At 38.2% G+C, this 18,934-nt stretch overlaps 1 protein-coding gene across 1 annotated transcript in view; it reads left to right on the top strand.

The window, feature by feature from the left end:
• The window catches only part of LOC104082605 (desmocollin-2-like), a gene marked incomplete at its 5' end in the record, with an annotated part of 21,967 nt that extends 3,659 nt beyond the window's left edge, over positions 1 to 18,308 (top strand). Inside the window, 12 exons of the mRNA XM_009585801.1 lie at positions 1,150 to 1,305; positions 2,239 to 2,383; positions 3,597 to 3,763; positions 6,054 to 6,188; positions 7,445 to 7,630; positions 9,074 to 9,333; positions 9,526 to 9,668; positions 11,402 to 11,617; positions 13,245 to 13,475; positions 15,689 to 15,810; positions 17,095 to 17,331; positions 18,111 to 18,308. Of these exons, the coding sequence (XP_009584096.1) occupies positions 1,150 to 1,305; positions 2,239 to 2,383; positions 3,597 to 3,763; positions 6,054 to 6,188; positions 7,445 to 7,630; positions 9,074 to 9,333; positions 9,526 to 9,668; positions 11,402 to 11,617; positions 13,245 to 13,475; positions 15,689 to 15,810; positions 17,095 to 17,331; positions 18,111 to 18,308 (2,196 nt within the window). The remainder of the gene's footprint in view (positions 1 to 1,149; positions 1,306 to 2,238; positions 2,384 to 3,596; positions 3,764 to 6,053; positions 6,189 to 7,444; positions 7,631 to 9,073; positions 9,334 to 9,525; positions 9,669 to 11,401; positions 11,618 to 13,244; positions 13,476 to 15,688; positions 15,811 to 17,094; positions 17,332 to 18,110) is intronic.
• Between the last annotated feature and the right edge of the window lie 626 nt (positions 18,309 to 18,934).

Below are 18,934 nucleotides of genomic sequence, written 5' to 3' on the forward strand. Positions count from 1 at the left end.
TGTTCTGTCCTGTTCATTGTGTATCTTGCGATCTTGTAGCTGAAATAACTTGTGATCATAGTTGTTGGGATGAACTGGAAATGTGCAAAAGTTGTAAAAAGGAGAGAGCGTACTATCAGAAGAGAGCTCTTTGGCCTGGAAATCAGTGAAGTGCGTAATTAAAAAAAACAACAAACAAACCCCCACAAAACGTTGCTTAGAAAAAGGTTTTGTAGACACAGAGTGAGGGAAGTCTTACCTGCGTGTCTACATCGTGCACCTGGAGCTCGAGGTGCATACCTGTAGCTTGAAGACTGAGTATTGCCTATATTATTAGGAAAAGTACTTACTGTAAGATTACAAGTAGGCGTGAAAGAGAAATGCAAGAACTAAAGTTATCATAGATCCATCTAGACTTCACTAGATTACAGAGTGGCTGGTAGCAGATGTGTAGAGACAAGTTTAATAACAGAGTCTGTGCAGAGCAATCATTCTTCTACTAATCTTACCTTCCTAACTTCTGGTGTTCAGAGGGTAAGGAAAGTGTTTGGGGAGGAGAGTGTTTATAAATAGATAACTGCTAATGTTACCTCCTTGGTGCTTGTAATGAGATGCAGAGAGGCTATCTGAATTGGCATATCTCTGGATTATACTCTAGGTGGTCTTCTCTCTCTCTTTCCTTCTCTCTTTCCTTCTCTCTTTCCTTCTCTCTTTCCTTCTCTCTTTCCTTCTCTCTTTCCTCTTCTCTAGTTGCAAACCACATTTTCAATGAGTGCACTAAAACCAAAATCTCTTGAACAGGGACAGAAATAATAAGCCATCTGTATCTGAGTGTGCCTTTTATGTTCAGTATTCTAGAGAGATTAGATTTCAAAATATGTTTTTTTATGCCACTGTCATTTCTTTAATTGTTCGATAGTCCTAAACATTTCTGAGTTTGAATTAACTACCCCTTCTCATTTACACACATTATAAAGGAAGGCAGTTACATGGCAAACTGTTCTCCTATTCTGTGAAGTTTAAGCTGCTAAAGAAGTAGAAGTAAATCAAGTTTTGTTTTTGTTTTTTTTAAGAGTTCCTGCTTGTGCTAAATATGGTCATGAAAAGGGGGAAAATGTATTAGAACGATGCTGCTGTTTTTCCTTGGGCTTAAAAACATGTTCTTTATAGGTCCAGTCAGACACGGCTCAGAACTACACCATTTATTATTCTGCAAGTGGACCGGGAATTGATCAAGATCCAAAGGGTTTGTTTTACATAGAAAGAGAAACTGGAAATATCTTTGCTACTCGTGCAGTAGACCGTGAACAATATCCAAGCTTTCAGGTACAGGCCTAAATTGTGTAAACATAACAAAATCTTTTTTTTCTGTCATGCATATATTTGAAAGCTGGGTTACTGGGGAAACTGGGAGCAGACAAGATCTGGAATCAGCTATCTGTTCTGAGTAATATCTTTGGTGTTGTAGAGATGAAGTCAGTGACAAATGAAATATCTGGTCATCTAGATCTTGAGAGTAGTTTTGCTTTTCACGGCTTAGACTCTAATTACAGCATAAAGGTAGTGAGCTATTGGGTTTGCATCACTTTTGGGAAGAGTTTGAAGTTATCCCAGAGTTTTTCAGGGAAGGTTGAAAAGGTCTGCATAAAAACAAAATCATGAGAAACTCTAGACGGCTGTGGTTTTTTGAGCCTCTATTTCTCAAGCTGTTCAGTTTTGGTAATTTGTTAACAAGGTACACTGCTCTCTCTACTGGCTAAGAAGTGTAAGAAGGCAGTTAGTAGAAACAAACAGCTTCTAAATAGCTAGGTAATTTACAGTACCTATTACTGCATTTTATTAGATTATGTTGTAATGGGCAGATAGTTTTGCTGTTGTTCTTGATTTTATTCTAAATAACAATATTTACATCTGAATTTTTGGTAAGGCTGAGATTGCCTCATAGACACCTGGAAAAAATGTGTTCAAGAGACTTGGAAAAAGTGTTTGACAGAGTTGGCGGGGGGCGGGGGCGGAAGGAGGTTTAAATACTTGTAGTGTAAGGAATGGAAAGGGGAAAGATTGGAAAGCATTTAAAGGTTTTGTGTTGCCATCATCATAAGATGCCAGTCACTTCCCCTTCCATGTGGCTGACAGCCTGGTCTTGAGAAGGGTATGCTTGGCACGCTGTATTTTATTGACTCCTCCAACGAACTAAAAGTGTAGTAATACTTCATGTTCCTTAAGCATGAAGCAAATTACTGAATTTATGTCTTACAGATCATTTGCTTTGCAACCACTCCAGATGGTTATTCACCAGAGGTACCACTTGTGCATACAATCAGGATAGAGGATGATAATGATAATGCGCCATATTTTACACAGGACCTTTTTGAGTTTTCTGTCCCTGAAAATTCCAAACCTGGTAAGAATTGTTTTAAATCAGTGAACACAGTTACCACTACTCAGCTCAGTTGCATACCAGTATGGCTAAGTGTTATCCTGCCTTTTAATCAATTTCAGTGGGATTTCCTAAGGAGTATTTCTTTACAGCAAAGGCTGGATTTGCAAAGAGCAGCTCAAGATTTCTTAATGATTAGAAGTTCCAAAATGCCATCTCAATCATAGTGAAAAGCATAGTGTAAAAAAGAAATTTTTAAACATTGAGATGATTCAGTGTTCCTAAAACGGTGTAAGAACTTCAGAACATGATTCTTTTCATTTTATCCAAAATCACCTGTTTCCGTAAAATGTTTTGATTGACAGAACAGCAGTTTTTAACAGATTAGTTTCCTAACCAACTAAATCGGTGGTATTCTAAAATGCCTCTGATTAAGCTTACAGTGTTTGTCTGAGCTGATAAACTAAGGTAGGACTTTTCCTGGGGGGATTGGGGAGAAAGTCGTGCTTCTGCCCATACCTGTAAAAGGCAGGGATTTGCCTGTTACTGACTTCACGTTCTGTGTAACAGAGGACAAAAGCAGGGAGAAAGGTGGACCCCAGAGAATAAGGAATGCAAAAGCCATGGTTTGCCATTCCTCGCTCATCTTCTAGGCTAGGGGTATAGAGTGGGGAAAGGCTAACTTGCTTCATAAAAAAGGAAGCGAAGCGTCTTCTCCTTCATCCCAAAACACCGGTTGCATTTCATTCTCTGAGCTGTTCTACTTCTTACTGGGTGAGTTACTGATTTAGAGTGAAGTTCCAAGTATGAAGTACAGCACCGCTCCCCGAGAGGCAGTACCACAGTTTGAACCATGTCAGAAAGCCCCGAAACTCCCCCTCATCCCCCCTGGCACCTGCTTTTCAGCGGTGTTTGGGATGCTCACTTAGAAGTCACTGTCAAAACCACTAAATGAAATCTAAACTTTTAGTATTTCTTTTGATTATACTTTGTGACAGCTGCAATAATTACACCTTTGTCTAAGAAGGAGAGAAAATAGCCAGAGGATTAAAATAGACAGTTTTACACTGTTACTGTATTTTCACTACTATTTGCTGTGTTTTCAATACTATTTTCCTTTAGAGCTAAATGACCAAATAGCAACTTTCATGTATCTAAAATGGAAATACCTGTTCAAATAATTTATGATTATTTACAGATTTTTCTGGAACTAAAAATTGCTGTATTGTGTTCACAGGTATACTTGTTGGAAAAGTGACTGCAGAGGACAGAGATGAGCCTTATACTCTGCATACTACGTTGAAATACCGCATTGTCTCACAAAATCCACTAGTACCCCCAGCATTTTCTTTACACGGTGACACAGGTGTCATTTCTGTATCATCACCGCAGCTGGATAGAGAGGTGATCTTTCCTGAAGCATCTTTAGCTGTCATCTAGGGCACACAGATAGCTTCTTAACTCTGAATTGCTGGCACGGGAATCACCAGATAAATAATTTCTGTTACCCTTTTTTTGTTTCCCTAATGAGCTTCCGAAGCTTTCCAGAGACCTGTAGTTGGTCCAAAGAGTTTCTGCATAGATCTTCCATATTCTAGCTAATCTTGGCAGGGGAACTCCCGCTGCTCTCTTATTTGACCTATGGATTGAAAATCCTATGGATTTTTATTCTTTCTCTGTTCATGAATCCCGTGAGCCACTGTTTCCTCCTAATCAAGTTCCATTTGACGTGCTTCATGCTTCTTTACAGGGAAGATGAACTAACTTTTCTGGAAGTAGTCAGTTATCTTCTACTCAACAGAAATATCTCCAATATCTGAAACCTAAACAGTAATATAACATTTCCTAAAATTAAAGCACAAACCATTTGTCCTTATCAGCTAGCTTTCAAGTAAACAAGATACAGGAGGTTTTAGTTTTTATTTTAATTGTGGGGGTTTTTTTTTTGATAAAATGTCATGTGAGAGAGATTGTTTATGCTAGAAAAACTGACAGGTATGTTTCAAAATAATATTTCTAGCATAAGACAGTCATTCTGGAAAAAACCACTGCTACGGGCACATTTGTTTTGAGGATAAAAAGAGTCATATTCTGGCATACTTATGTCGCTTCATGGCTGAAAATCCACCTTAGCAGTGTGTTGCAGTATTGTGCACTTGCAGGTACACTGCTCAACTTCTTTAGCAAGAGAAAAATGCAGCAACTGTGAGCATCGCCATGTCTACTAAGGAAGCAATCACAGTGACTACTGAGGGAAGGAAAGCTTGAAAAATGAGTCCACTACCTATCTTTTAAAGATAAACGTATGAAGTTGTACAGGAGATTTCTTTCCTCCACCTGAGAAACCTAAAGCTACATCCAGGCATTCAGAACTGGAGTTACTGTCTTGATTTACAAACTCCCTCGTTTTGTGCCCAGTCCTGTGGTTCCCCTTCCCTGGGTTGTTTAGGTATTGATAAGGTTAAAAAAAGCTTTCTGCTGTTGTGACTCAAGTCAAGGATTTAAGTGGGCTGCTTATCAGTGATCCCCTTGGAACTGATAAGGGTACTGACTCCTTCCGTGCCAGACCGTGCCAAATGGCAGGCATTGCCTTGTCATGTATAGCCCAAACAAAGGCTGATTGCAGCACCATTTCTGGTCATCCTCACTGAAATAAGACACATGCACTGAAGCACTTCACCAGCTGGAAGCCTAAAGGCTGCCGCTCCAAAGAGGAGCCATAGATAGCAGATGGAAGTGCATCATTTGCATCTTCCAAAACTTCAGGTATTGGAAAATAAAGCTGACATTGTGAGAAGCTTAGAATTATTAGAATCGTTAAGGTTGGAAAAGACCTCTAAGATCATCAAGTCCAACCATTAACCCAACACTACCATGCCCACTAAACCATGTCCCTAAGCACCTCATCTACCCGTCTTTTAAATACTTCCAGGGATGGTGACTCCACCACTTCCCTGGGCAGCCTGTTCCAAGGCCTGACCACTCTTTCAGTAAAGAAATTTTCCCTAATGTCCAGTCTAAACCTCCCTTGGCGCAACTTGAGGCCGTTTCCTCTTGTCCTATCGCTTGTTACTTGGGAGAAGAGACCAACACCCACCTTGCTACAACCTCCTTTCAGGTAGTTGTAGAGCGCGATGAGGTCTCCCCTCAGCCTCCTCTTCTCCAGGCTAAACAGCCCCAGTTCCCTCAGCCGCTCCTCATAAGACTTGTTCTCTAGACCCTTCACCGGCTTCGTTGCCCTTCTCTGGACACGCTCCAGCACCTCAATGTCCTTCGTGTAGTGAGGGGCCCAAAACTGAACACAGGATTCGAGGTGCGGCCTCACCAGGGCCGAGTAGAGGGGCACGATCACCTCCCTCCTCCTGCTGGCCACACTATTTCTGATACAGGCCAGGATGCCGTTGGCCTTCTTGGCCACCTGGGAAGCTTTATTTGATACAGGATATAGCGTACACATTGCTAACGGGTGCTGAACTCAGTGCTGCTTAGCCACTGAAAGGTATTTTACTTGTTTTCCTTTTGGAACCATAGGGAAAAAGCCCCAAAGCTAATTGCCTCACTTTGTAGGGGAGCACTGAATTTAGAGCAGAGTTGGGGAATGGGAGTGAAATACTTAATTCTATGCTTGTGTGTAACTATGTGATTAAAAAAATGAGTATGTCAAACTTCTGTATGCTTTTATTCATCTTTTCAGCTGGTATCCAGTTACACTTTGTTAGTTGAAGTGAGAGATATGGCAGGTCAGCCTTTTGGTTTGTGCACTACAGGAACAGCTGTCATTAAAATTGAAGATACAAATGACAACGCGCCATCCTTTAAACAGATACAAGTAAGTCTTCATAAATGAAACGTCTGTAAAGAGGTAAAAAAAAAAGACTTTTTTTATCCCCTTTCTAATTTCCTGATGGGCAGTCCCTGAAATATGAAGCCTAATGCCCTGAGAAGTTAATGCCAATATAGATATTTGAGAATGCTCTGTTGGTTGTTGTGCTGTTTTGTAATTAGACCTATTGGTATATTAGTTGTTTTGAGTCATTTGCCTTACGTCCATTGGGAGAAAACTGATATGACTCATTCGTTCACTTCTGCTGTAATACAGCAGTCTTAGAAATCCTGTAATTTAACCATTTTCAGGGAGGGGACAAATTCACTCCTAAGCACTGTCATGACCTCGTTACCATTTGACCAGCTTTTGGCTACTTCTGTGTTGCAAATGCAAAAGTTAGTGAAGTAGATGCAAGGACTGTCACCGAGATTTTCTACGCTTTTCCAACTTTTTCTTTTCTTCTGCAGAAGTATTATTTAAACCACTTCTTGTTCACCAATAGCTATAACTCAACCTTAAGTCTTTGCTTATTGCAGCCATCTGAATTATTCAGGACAGAGAGTATGTCTCAATAACCATGTATGCAGCTCAAATACCACAGGAGATTTTGTAATACAAAATTTCTGAAAAATAATTCATTATCCATGAGGAATACACACGTACCTTATCCTTTCCACTCACTACTGTAGAATATCATCAGTAATATTAATTCAGAATCACTCTTACTTCTTGAGCTTGTACAGAATAACAGCTCTTTAAAAAGATAAAAAAATATGAAAAATCCTTCCATCCTTCGCCGTCGAAGTAGAGATGTATTTCACCTTTCTTGGCTTTTCTTCAAGTTCTTGTGGTTTGTTTATATTTATTTTTTAATTTACCCCAGTGCCTTTTCTAATGCTCAGCTTGGTCATGTTGTACGCAAATTAGCATCTATAGCTGATGTGACTGAGGGGAACTGTGCTAATTTACCTTTCCTGGAAGGAGAATTCCAGACTTAATTATGTCAGTGATAGTTTGAGTGTATGAAGGAGCTGAGATTTCAACTCTGCTGGCAGGAAAGGTTTACTGTTTCACTTAGAGTGTAAGGGAGGAGTGGGGGAAATATGCTAATGCATGAAAACAAAATAAATCATTACAGCAGCTTGGTCAATTGACCCCTTGGGTTTAAGTAGTCTTATTTAAATACAGTCTTCTTCAGTCCTGCATCAGTATTCTCTGATTTAAATTGGTGGGTTTTTTTTTTTTTTTGATACTCCAAGTATGAAACGCGAGTGGAGGAAAACAGGGTGAATGTAGAAATACTGAGAGTCTCTGTTGTTGATCTTGATGAACCTGGTTCGCCTGGCTCAGGAGCAGTGTATGAAATTATAAGAGGAAATGATGATCGGTCCTTTGAAATTACAACAGACAAAAACACAAATGAAGGAATACTGTGTGTTGTTAAGGTAAGTAAAAATGGAACTGCTAGATGAAAAATTGTGTGTCTTCAGGTGTTGCTTTTAAAACCAATAATCTAGAACTCATTTTTATTCAAAGAGTATCTGTAACTATCAGGCAAATCATGCTTTCTTCCCGATCTGAACTCTCTTCTAGAGCAGATTGCATAATGCACTGCAAGCGAGGCTTGTGTGTGGTATGTAACCTACAAAACTCATCCTCCAGACTACTCCTCAGTTTTGTGTGCCCAGAATTCAAGGAATTCCCTTTGGTTTGTCATTCCAGAAGAGCTTGGTGCTTTTGCCTGGTTCCATAGTTGGAGTTGTTCAGACTTAGGGATGTAGCTGAGGAATGCTTCGTGGTTGGGTTTTTAACGGAACTGGGAGTGTGGCAAGGGAGGGGAGGGATGAGCACCTCCTCCAGTCTTGTTCTCTCTAATCAACTCTGGGAGTTGATTAGACTTCCTAACTCAGCATAAAACTCTCCAGGTTTTATTTTGCAGGGTAGTGACTTCAGGTTTGCTTTTCTGGGGTGTGAGGGAGTCCGCATACACATAAGACTATGTGTTAGTTTAGTTACTTTTTACACCCAGTACTTTACAGATGTGAGGTAGAAGGACCACTGTACCTGTACTCCAGCATGTGCCTTTGCCTCTTCATGTCTCTTTTTCATTATCTGTTAAAACTGCAATAACAGGTAACTTCTAAGGAACAGAGAAGATTAATATTAAAATTTGAAGATGCAAATTGTACGGGTAGAGATGCCAGTTAAATTTGGGGTTTTTATTTATTATGGTTTTTGTTGCTGGTAATCAGTAGAGCTTTTTCTAAAGCTAAGTCCCTGGTATACTAACCCCGTTGAAATTTCTTATATTTAGTGTAATGCTGTAGTAGACTAGAGAGTATTATGACTTTAGGATATAAATAGCTCTATTAAAGGCATATGATGACCTTGGAGAAGGTGTCTGAAGAATAAATGGTAGATACTTACCGATCAACCCCACAAGTTCAGATGTATTTGCAATGCGTGAAGTCTTACTGGGAAATAATTGTAGGTGCTAGCAAGAAGCATGATTGACTTGTGCTGGAAAGGAAATATATGTAATGTGAAATAATGGCCAACTAGATATGGGAGGAGAAAATCCCCTACCACATTTAATTCTTACCTCAGTTCTATTAGTAATTGACTCTCAGGGTGTCCGTCTAAAATTTTACAGTGGTGCTGTGTACCTTCTTAGGGGTAGTTCCGCAGGTTCTTTTCTTTGACTAACGTAGAACTTAACATTTTTTTTAAAAATCATGTCCCTTTACTGGATGTTCCAGAAGGATAGCTGACTTCTTTTGTAAATAAATGTGGTACAGTTTTATCTGTTTAATAATTGGGCGGTGAAAACAACACCAGGTTTTGTATTGGTTTGAAGGAAAAAAACCAACACCGCACCTTTGTTACAGGGACTGGACTATGAAAGCGCAAAGCAAAGGATCCTCGTGATTGCAGTCAACAACGAGGCACCCTACATGCTGGCACCATATTCACAACAACTTTCCCAGAGCACCAGCTCTGTTACAGTGCATATCCTGGATGTGGATGAGGGGCCGGTGTTTAAACCCTGTCACTTACGCCTAGACGTTAAAGAATGCGAGGACATTGGGACGAGTATTGGGAGATACCTAGCAGAAGATCCAGAAACTGGAAATAGTGAAGGCATATGGTATGAAACAATGTTATCTACTAGTTTATTTGGAGTACAGCATGGGTGGGATATGGGAAGGGGGAAATAGTTGTTGATGCTGTATATATGTGTGTGTGCGTGCGCACACACGTGAGTGTATATGAATACATGTATCTATATATGTATGTGTATGTATGTACACATACTAAACAAACAAATTATTCTTGACAGCTACCGGATACCACCTGGCCAATGTAATTGGATCAGCATAGATGAAAAATCGGGTGAAGTCAGAACCGTTAAAGTCTTGGACCGAGATGTAGCAGAAATGAGACGAGGTCAATGCAATATCACAGTCCTTGCAATAGACAGAAGTGAGTACTAAATGTTGTCAGTATTCTTTGTGGTCTGTAACAGATGTTTATGTGCAAATTTAGTGTGGGGGCAGCTATACTGGTTCAGACCAGAGGCACACCTATTCCATTGTCTTGTCTTTGGGATAGCTCTATCAGATGCTTAGGGAATATTATACAGCAGGGAAAGCGTTTCAGAAATCGGGGCAAATTCTCAATGTTTTCAAAAGTTATCTGCTCCCATTTAAAATCCTTTGTTAAGTTTAAATTGAAAGATTCTCCTGTGGATTGTATTCCTTTTATTTCCTGGCTATTTTTTTTAAGTGATAGCACCTCTCAGCCGTGAAGTTGACAACAGAGAAAGTAGAGAGAGAACTTTGAAAAAAAGTTGTTGACCTTGCAACTCTTACTGTTTCCTCCTCTATTTTGCTTCTTGGTGTCTTGCTTTTGGAAACCCTTAATTTAAAAGGACCTCTAAGAATAGCTGTATTCATTGCTGTATGTTATTGTGCTCTTACCCTTATTCTCAGTCGTCTAGTAACAGTGTTCATACTATGTGTTGCTCAGGTGACGAGCTCTTACAAATTACTCTGATTGTAAAGGAGGGGTTGTATACTCAGATTCTCATTCTAAAACAGGTTTTGGTTCTGATTTAATGTGAGTGATCATCTATTCTTTCTGATTAATTTGGGTATATGCATTTAGTGTAAGAAGAGACATAGTTTTGCCTCCACATCATCTAGCCAAGAAGACTAAATACACCTTTCACTTCCCAACTGCTAAATGTAGCAAATGGATTATCAAAGAGAAATGTTAGGCTTATAGGTCACACTTTTAATTCTAAAATATGTATTTTACATTAAAAAGGAAAAATGACTGCCTTTCTAAATCCAATGGCGGTATGTAGTTTGAGCCTTCACGTGCTTAAACATCAGTGGGAGTAAAGAGCAGACCTTTGGAAGTTGCTTCACAGCTAACAATTCTAACTCTGTCCAAAGCTTGCATATTAAAATTACATGTAAATAATATGAATTTAAATTGTTTAGAACTTCTGTTGCATATAAACATGATATATGCATCTGTGATCAGGTATCTCTAGAGAAAGTTTTAAAAAGTAGACTTGATGTAATTTCACTGGAATTGACCATTCCTGTATTGGAAAAAATGTAATTAGGAGGGAGAGCTTATTCACTTCTTGCATGTAGACTTTGGTGACATAGTATGTGTCACTGCTGAATCCTGCTACTGCATGGTGACTCAGAGGGAAGAGGACAGAGAGGAGCCCACTGTTTCTGAAAGTGTTCGTGTTCCCAGGGGAAGTGAGGGTAGGGGAAGTGTAATTTATTTTCTCCTTCCAGAAGTAAAAAGTCTGGAGACCTTCACTTTCTGCTTTTGACTCTCAGTTTGGCTTAGCATCCTTTACCCCTGACTTACGGGCTCTTTCTCCTCTCATCCTCCTGTTAGAACAGTATCTGTCCCCACACAGATACACACGCTTGACAAAATACATTGCACATGCAGAATATGGAGCTTTGAGAGCTGTTGATCCGTTCCACAACCAGCCAAGCAAAGAGAAGCAGCCAAGAGAGAGCTGTGAGAAGTCCCTCTCTCTTTTTGGCTAAATCAGCAGCTGCTTTCCACCTTACTGCTAAACTTGGATATTACAGTTGATGATACTTCATTGTGAAAGTTTGGACTAGAAATAAATATGTGAACGTTAGAAGTAAGTGCTAAAAGTTGTTTTTATCTCATAGATGGCAAAACAGGCACTGGAACAATTCAGGTTGTCATCCAGCCTGGGAACAAGAATTACCCACGAATCCTTAAAACCGACTATATAATGTGCAGAGACAGAAAACCGATCTGCCTTACTGCACAGGATGCTGATGAGTCTCCTTATAGCACACCCTTCGTATATCGCATAACTGACCGTAGCTTGGCTTCCATGTGGAAGATAACTCGACACAACGGTATGTTAAGCCTTCCTCTTCCTCACTTAGCTGTAGGTTTCTAGAGGAAGCTTTGCTACCTCTCGCTCATGTGGACTCTAAGAATAGATTGGATGAATGTATGTTTGGAATTGGTGTAGTCAGCGGGGCTAACAAGGTAGCCCTGATGATCTCTAGCGGTTCCTCAGTTTCATTTGCTGTGCAGGAGATCAAGAATATGCCAGAAATAAAGGGGAACAACTAAAGTATTCTCTATCTTAACTATCCTGGGATTGAAACAGTTTGCAGAAGTTAAGAAGGTGGCACTGTTGGTATCACAAAGGCAAGGAGAAGGATATTATATTCTGCCTCTTAAAGCATAAACAAGAATCTGTCCCCAGCATCCTTAGGTCACAATCAGCTGCTGTCTGAAATGATGATGTAAAAAGATTAGGTGGGACAACAAAAACTGATGTCATGAATTGCATTAACACCTCTGGAACAGGAAATATACATTCATAATTCATAAGGAATTTAAGAATGAAATGGCTAATACTCCAAAGAAAAATACAACTTTTCTTAGGCTGCTATTATGGAGGAGAACTGGAAAACTGAAACTTTACCTAAAACTGGTTAGAGGCTGACTAAAAAAATCCTGGCAGTTTTTTTTCTTAGTACTGCTGTCAGCCAGCACATTTTTTGTAAAGCTGAGCTGGGTGAAAGAAAACATTACTGTCTCCCTTAATATATTTATGTTAATTTTTATAATTTTGATAGAAGTAGATAAACAACTTATTACCAAAGGAATCACTGTTTCCTGAAATTTGCTGATATAAAAATTTATAGCCGATGGTGGTTTCATGGTGGGTGCCAGATGATGGCAACAAGAGCGGCACATACATTTGCTACTATGTTGTCATGAATTAGCCTAAAAAGGGTCTGATTCTGAAATGCTCTGACAAACATTCACTAATGAAAGGCAAAAAGACAGCAAAGTCTGAGAGCAAAGACATTTAAGAGTTTCAAGGTTTATGTTAGGCAAACTGAAAAAACATTTTAGATGGTACATGTAGTTTTATATACCTCATCATAAAGCAACCATTATGTACATCAGTATCTATCTCATACATATTTTTTACAAATTATTTCTTTCGTCCTTTAAAACATCTGGTCACTAATCATTGCCACTAAGCAGGGCAGCAGACTAAATGGATTTTTCTTCCCATTGGATATAGCTATTCCCACTGAATATAGCAATAGAGCTAAAGAGTGGAAGAGGTCTAAATTAAGTTTATGATTAGTTATTCCAGTCACACTACCAGAAGTCCTTTTAATAAATGTCCGTTCAGTTGATGATCTTTACTAGTAAGCCCAAATAGTGTCGTTTACTATAATGAACTGAATCAACTTCAGAGTTTCAAATCATATCTTGTCAGAAGGCTGTATAAAGTTTGCTTTTTCAATTCTAACTTTTAAAAGGTGCTGAAAGTATAAATACTTCCAAGGTGTAGTTTTGTGTCAACACATTTAAGCTAGCTTTAAACTAGCTAATGCAGATCTGGTAGCAGTATAGCTGTAATAGAAGGGAAGATTGTGATTATGGTCACATTTGTGACAACAGAGTTTCAGGTATTGTTAACACTAGATCTGGTTTTGTCTTCTTTTACAGATAATTCTGTGTATCTTTCACCAAAGGGTGATATTCCATTTGGAACATACAGTATTCCTGTAAGTGTGATTGATAACGGAGGAAAGGTAGGAGAGCACACCGTAAAAGTTAACTTCTGTGATTGCGTTACTCCAACCGAATGCGGCATGAACCGTAGGGTTCCTGGCGGAAATGTTACTCTTGGCGTATGGGCCATCCTTGCAATGATCTTAGGATCACTGTTATTGCTGCGTAAGTACACTTGTTTTTTTAACCTGAAGTGCAAAACACTTAATTTTAAAATTAGCTGAGAGGACCTGATTCAAACTTATTTCAAACATTTCTCTTTTTATTTAGGCCGTTGTGTAGCCCTCATCACTGAGTTAATGTACCTGCTCTATTTATATCGGTGTCACAGGCTTCTTGCTCTCATCTTAGAATCATAGAATCATAGAATCATTAAGGTTGGAAAAGACCTCTAAGATCATCAAGTCCAACCGTTAACCCAACACCACCATGCCCACTAAATCATGTCCCTAAGCGCCTCATCTACACGTCTTTTAAATACTTCCAGGGATGGTGACTCCACCACTTCCCTGGGCAGCCTGTTCCAAGGCCTGTCCTGTAGTTGCTGTGTGTGGATTTCTGTTTATTCTTTTAAGTACATTTTATGTAAGATGTTCTGTGTGTTCATGTTAGCAAGGCCAAAAGAACTGTGTTTGGCACTTGAACCGAAAGAAGATGGGATTTGTAGTGCTTATCAGATCTTGTCTTGAGGTGAGTGTAGCGCAGTTTGTTTGTGAGTTTAGTGCTGGTTTCGGGATGCACATTTCTGTTTGTAGGAATGCTGAAATCGGTTTCCTAGAGCTTTTTGTGACCTTTCTTGTGTCATAGATTAAAACATGGAGTATCTGAGACATTGGATTTCACAAGGAATTTTACAAGAGCCAGCGTAGTGTTGAAGGACAGGTTGGATACTTCCACAACAGACCAAACCGTTGAATACATGTTGTGTTATTGGAGTTGCCCAAAGACTTACAGATTCTTAGCAGGTTGATATTGCTGTTAACCAGTGAGGTGGTGATAGTGATATGTAATAGCAAAGCCAAGTCTTTTTTTTACCAGAATCAGACATAGTCTGACTAATAAAATCTTTAAAAGTCACCAGAGGACATGCTACAGTAACAAATACTTCAGAGTTTGGGGTTTTTTTCTTTCTTTTCTTCTTTCTTTTCCATTTTTTCTGGTAATGGTCAAGCTGCCTTGCCCCTGTTCAGTCTCGGATAGCTCTTCTTACTCAGTTAGATAGAACACTGGGACCTGCACGTGTTTTGAAGGTTAGATAGATCCATGTTTTATCTAAACAGCGGAGGTACCCAAATTCGTGATATAGCTCAGAGGTGGAACTTTCAGATGGGGGGATGCTCGGTAGGGGGACTGTGTGAAACATCAGCTAGCTTTTTGTTACTACCCATTGACTGCATTCCTCCTAGATAGACCCATTAATTTGTTGTGGCTAGGTTTTACCCTATGTATCCTCTATTCAGTGCTGTCATGGATGTCGTCTTCATGTCTTCCAGCTTCTTGTCAGCATCAGAAGCTGGAACCACTGATGCAGATCTCAGTGACAGCTGATAGCTGCAGAAGCTAAATGAGCTTGAAAGTGGCTCTTGGCCAATTTCCACAGAAGTTTGTACGTTCAGAGATCGGATTGCTCAGTGGGGAGTTAGGCAGAACTGTTTTCTTCCTCGTGGGCTTCTTTATTTTTAAGCTATCAACTTGAACAAATAGTGGTTCTCTGAATGAAATGTTTAGTCCTTTGTTTAGGAGAGGTATTAGTTGCTCATGATTCTTTTATACAAAGTAATTTCTGGCTGAGTCTCCATGACAACACGAAGTAGTATTATAGGAGGAATAAGCTGAACACAAGGAATTAAATAAAATTGTTATGTAGCATAATGCTTGAAGTCCTCCAGGGTTCTGCTGACCTTTTCTGTGAAGCAGAAGTTTCTGGTATTGGGACCTTTCGCTTGCGTATTAGTTCCTTATGATACAATTTGACTTCTGCGTATTCATACATGAAAAATGTTTTATGTACAACCTTGTTGTAGGCATAAGGCATGATTTTTCACCTGGATTTGGTCTAAATCTTTTATTACTGTGAAATTTTGCAGTCACAGTGTTTTCATAAAGGATGCTTGCATTTCTTGCGGGGAAACCAAGATGTGTTTTAGAAGAATGAAATAGTTCAACAGTGTAGTGAAAACTCCATATACTGTTTGAAAAAATGTATATATGTACAGCTTTGAGTATGGGCATTTTTGGAAATAAATTTTTTTTTTAAACCATACTTGATGCTTAGGCATTTAAAAAGGCTAATACAACAAAATTCATTATCAAACAGAAGTAGATACCATTATGAGGTAAAGTTCATAGTATCTTTCTCACTTACTTCCTTTCCATAGTAATCCTGATCACAATTTGTGGCTGCTGTGGCTCTGGGGTAATGCACAGGCATGTGACTGATGATTGTGCCAATCACAATTTAATCATTTCAAATACAGAAGCTCCAGGAGAAGAAGTGATGGTAAGTTGTCTATTTACTTCAATGCAGAAACATGTGATTAAGATATCCATAGCATTTCAGTTTGAGAACAGGACCATCTGCAAGTAACTGATTTAGTAAAGGAAATAAGCAATAAACACAGGGATCATTAGATGTGCTTTGCTATTTAATAAGAATTTGAAAATTCTTAACTTTAGGCAGAGTTGATAGTACCATACATATTTAAACGTATCCTATGGTTGCTAGCCCGGCTGCTTATAATTCTTCCAGACTTTAACTGTTTGGTTGGAGCTTTCACGTGAATGTTTTAATCACTTCAGTCATTTTCAACTATGAGATTAGATGAAAATTTATTATTTTGCCTATGTTGAGTGTGTGTTTGTGGCAAAACATTATTGCTTTTCCTTGGAGAAGGATTTTTAAATTTAGCAGATAGTCATTGTAAATTACAGGTGCAATTTCTGCCCTTCCCCTGAAAAATGATCCCAAATACAGTTGATTTTTGAGCCAGTGGAAAAAATATAATTGAACAGTCCATGTTTATGAAATATGTTCTTGCTTTTGGCATCTAAACTTTTTTAAGATTCAGTCTACCATGAACATAGTCCAGCCCAGGACTGCGTTCGTACACAAGGACTTAGCTCTTCAGACTCTTCCCCTCCTCCTCTCTCCCCCACCCCCTGCCTTTGCCCACCCCAAGAAAAGGATATTAGTTTAAAAACCATTGAGTTTACTTGACCTTGAAAAACCAGAAATCCTAATGGTGACAAGTGTCAAATTTCTCATTACCTATGAAGCATAATATAGTGCCATTATAAACTGATAATGTAGTTTTTAATTTGTGATCCCATACTAGTTTTTCCATATTTCACTCAGTATACAGACTTAATGTGTGAAGAAACGGAATGAAACTTACGCATATGACTGTATATCTGGCTTAATGGGTTACAGGTTGCTGACTTTGAAAACCAAACATTATTTTTACATGATAATTTAAGAAACTAGCATATGTATTATAGTACAGCTTTCATTGGATAAAGGTTCAGTTTTTGGATCTCATATCATATTTAAATGCAGATTTTCCGCCTCCCCTTGTCATAGTATCCTTTCCAAATACCACTTACTGATCCTTATACGCTAAATACTAAGGATAGCTTTTTGTTCAAAATATCACAGTGCAAAGCTGGAGACTTTTCAGTTTTCAGTATTGACAGTTCCTGATTGCTGTTTCATCTTTTGAATTTAAAAAACCCAAAAAAGTAAAAAAAAAAGTAAAGGTGTCCCCACTACTGCATCTTTTTTTAGGATCACAATATAATTCCTCTACAAAATACAAGTGATCAAGGAGGATATGGAATAAAAACAGGAGATCAACAAACATTTGAAATGGTAAAAGGAAGAGGGCATACCCTGGAATCAGTCAAGGGAGGCGGACATCAGACTCTGGGATCAGTTAAAGAAGCAGGAGGACAGCCTATGATGGATACGTGTAGATACTCCTACTCAGAATGGCATAATTTCACACATCCTCGTTTAGGTGAAGTAAGTATTCTGAAACTGGGTTTTTTTTTTGGAGTGTAGGTTATGGTCAATATATGCAGACTTTTCAAGGAAGACATCTATTTGTGCTAGAAAGGTGGCTTTCTGGTTTTGGTTTTGTTTCATTTTTCCTCTTCTTTGCTCCCCTGCATCCCCTTTGGAATATTGCCTTTTCAAAAAGTCATCATTTACATATTTTAGACGTAAGTGTAAATGACTTTCTTTTCTTGGCTTAAACTATGGGCAGTATGGTATTTTTCATTTCGAATATTCACTCATTTAGAATAATTACTTTACTCAAGCTTTTGTGAGTTTTTCTGAGAATATCTGTTTGCTTTTATTCTAACTGCTTGCTTTGTACTAATTTAAACCTGATGCTTATCTTAGCAATGGTGCAGGAATGAATGTACAGCTTTAGAAATGTAGTTACTCCATGCTTTGGAGATCAAAACCTCTTACTACTTGCCTAACTAGTTATGTGTAAATCAGTCTTTTAATTTCAAGTGGATTTTAGTTGCTTGACAGGTTATTTAAACAGGTTCTTCCTCTTTTATTGTTACATACATGATTAGTAGAAATGATTTCTTTATTAAATACTTATATATTGTAGTCTTAATGATATAGACCAATCATGTGCATTTTTTGTATGTAGGAATCCATTAGAGGACACACTCTGATTAAAAATTAATCAATGAAAGGTAAATCAAAAGAAATTATTTTTATGCAATATGTTTAGGATAACAATTTAAGAAAATAATAAGGTGTGTTCTCTTCCTATGCAGAAGGTGCACCTATGCAGACAGGATGAAGAACAGAAGCATTCTGAAGATTATCTCCTTTCATATAACTATGAAGGAAAAGGATCCTTGGCTGGCTCTGTAGGCTGCTGCAGTGATCAGCATGAAGAAGAGGCGCTTGACTTCTTAGATCAGTTGGAACCCAAGTTTAGGACATTAGCAGAAACATGCGTAAAAAGATAAATGTGCCTTTCACAGTGCTGAAAAAAACTGTAAATAAGTGGCTGTCATACTTTTGTGATACTAGGTATTTTGGAATTGAGGGGGGGAGAGGTTTATCAGAATTAATATAGACTGGTGAGAGTGTAAGTAACTCTTACTTTAAATTTACAACAATTTTTTTTATCTCTGCTAGACACATTCCATCAAAAATAAGGGGTTGAAAATATTTTTTTCTTTAGACTATGTTAATATAGTAATGCTAGTTTCTACTTAGATTACATTTCCTATTCTTTGTGATTACTTAAAATGCAAAACTTGGTGTTGTCCTTTTAATTAATTGTTCAGCTTCAAAATTTTATTGTATTTGGCTTTGGAGAAGGAAAGCTTTTTAACTCACTGTTTCTTTGTTTTCTTTTAATTCTGTAGAAATAAAACAAAAAACATTACAGGTGGATATCAAATACCTTGTTAATTTTTAACTTATACAAACTGAGATACAAAACATTTTTCATTTTTCACATTAAAAATACTGATGAATACATTAGAAAACTTTATATTTTGACTGAAAATTAAATATATATATATATTGTATATATGTAAAATAATACTCAAAAATATATTTTTCTCCTAATGGGTTACCACCCATC

The sequence above is a fragment of the Fulmarus glacialis genome, unplaced genomic scaffold (genome assembly GCF_000690835.1).
Source record: "Fulmarus glacialis isolate BGI_N327 unplaced genomic scaffold, ASM69083v1 scaffold1479, whole genome shotgun sequence".
In the NCBI taxonomy this organism is placed as follows: domain Eukaryota; kingdom Metazoa; phylum Chordata; class Aves; order Procellariiformes; family Procellariidae; genus Fulmarus; species Fulmarus glacialis.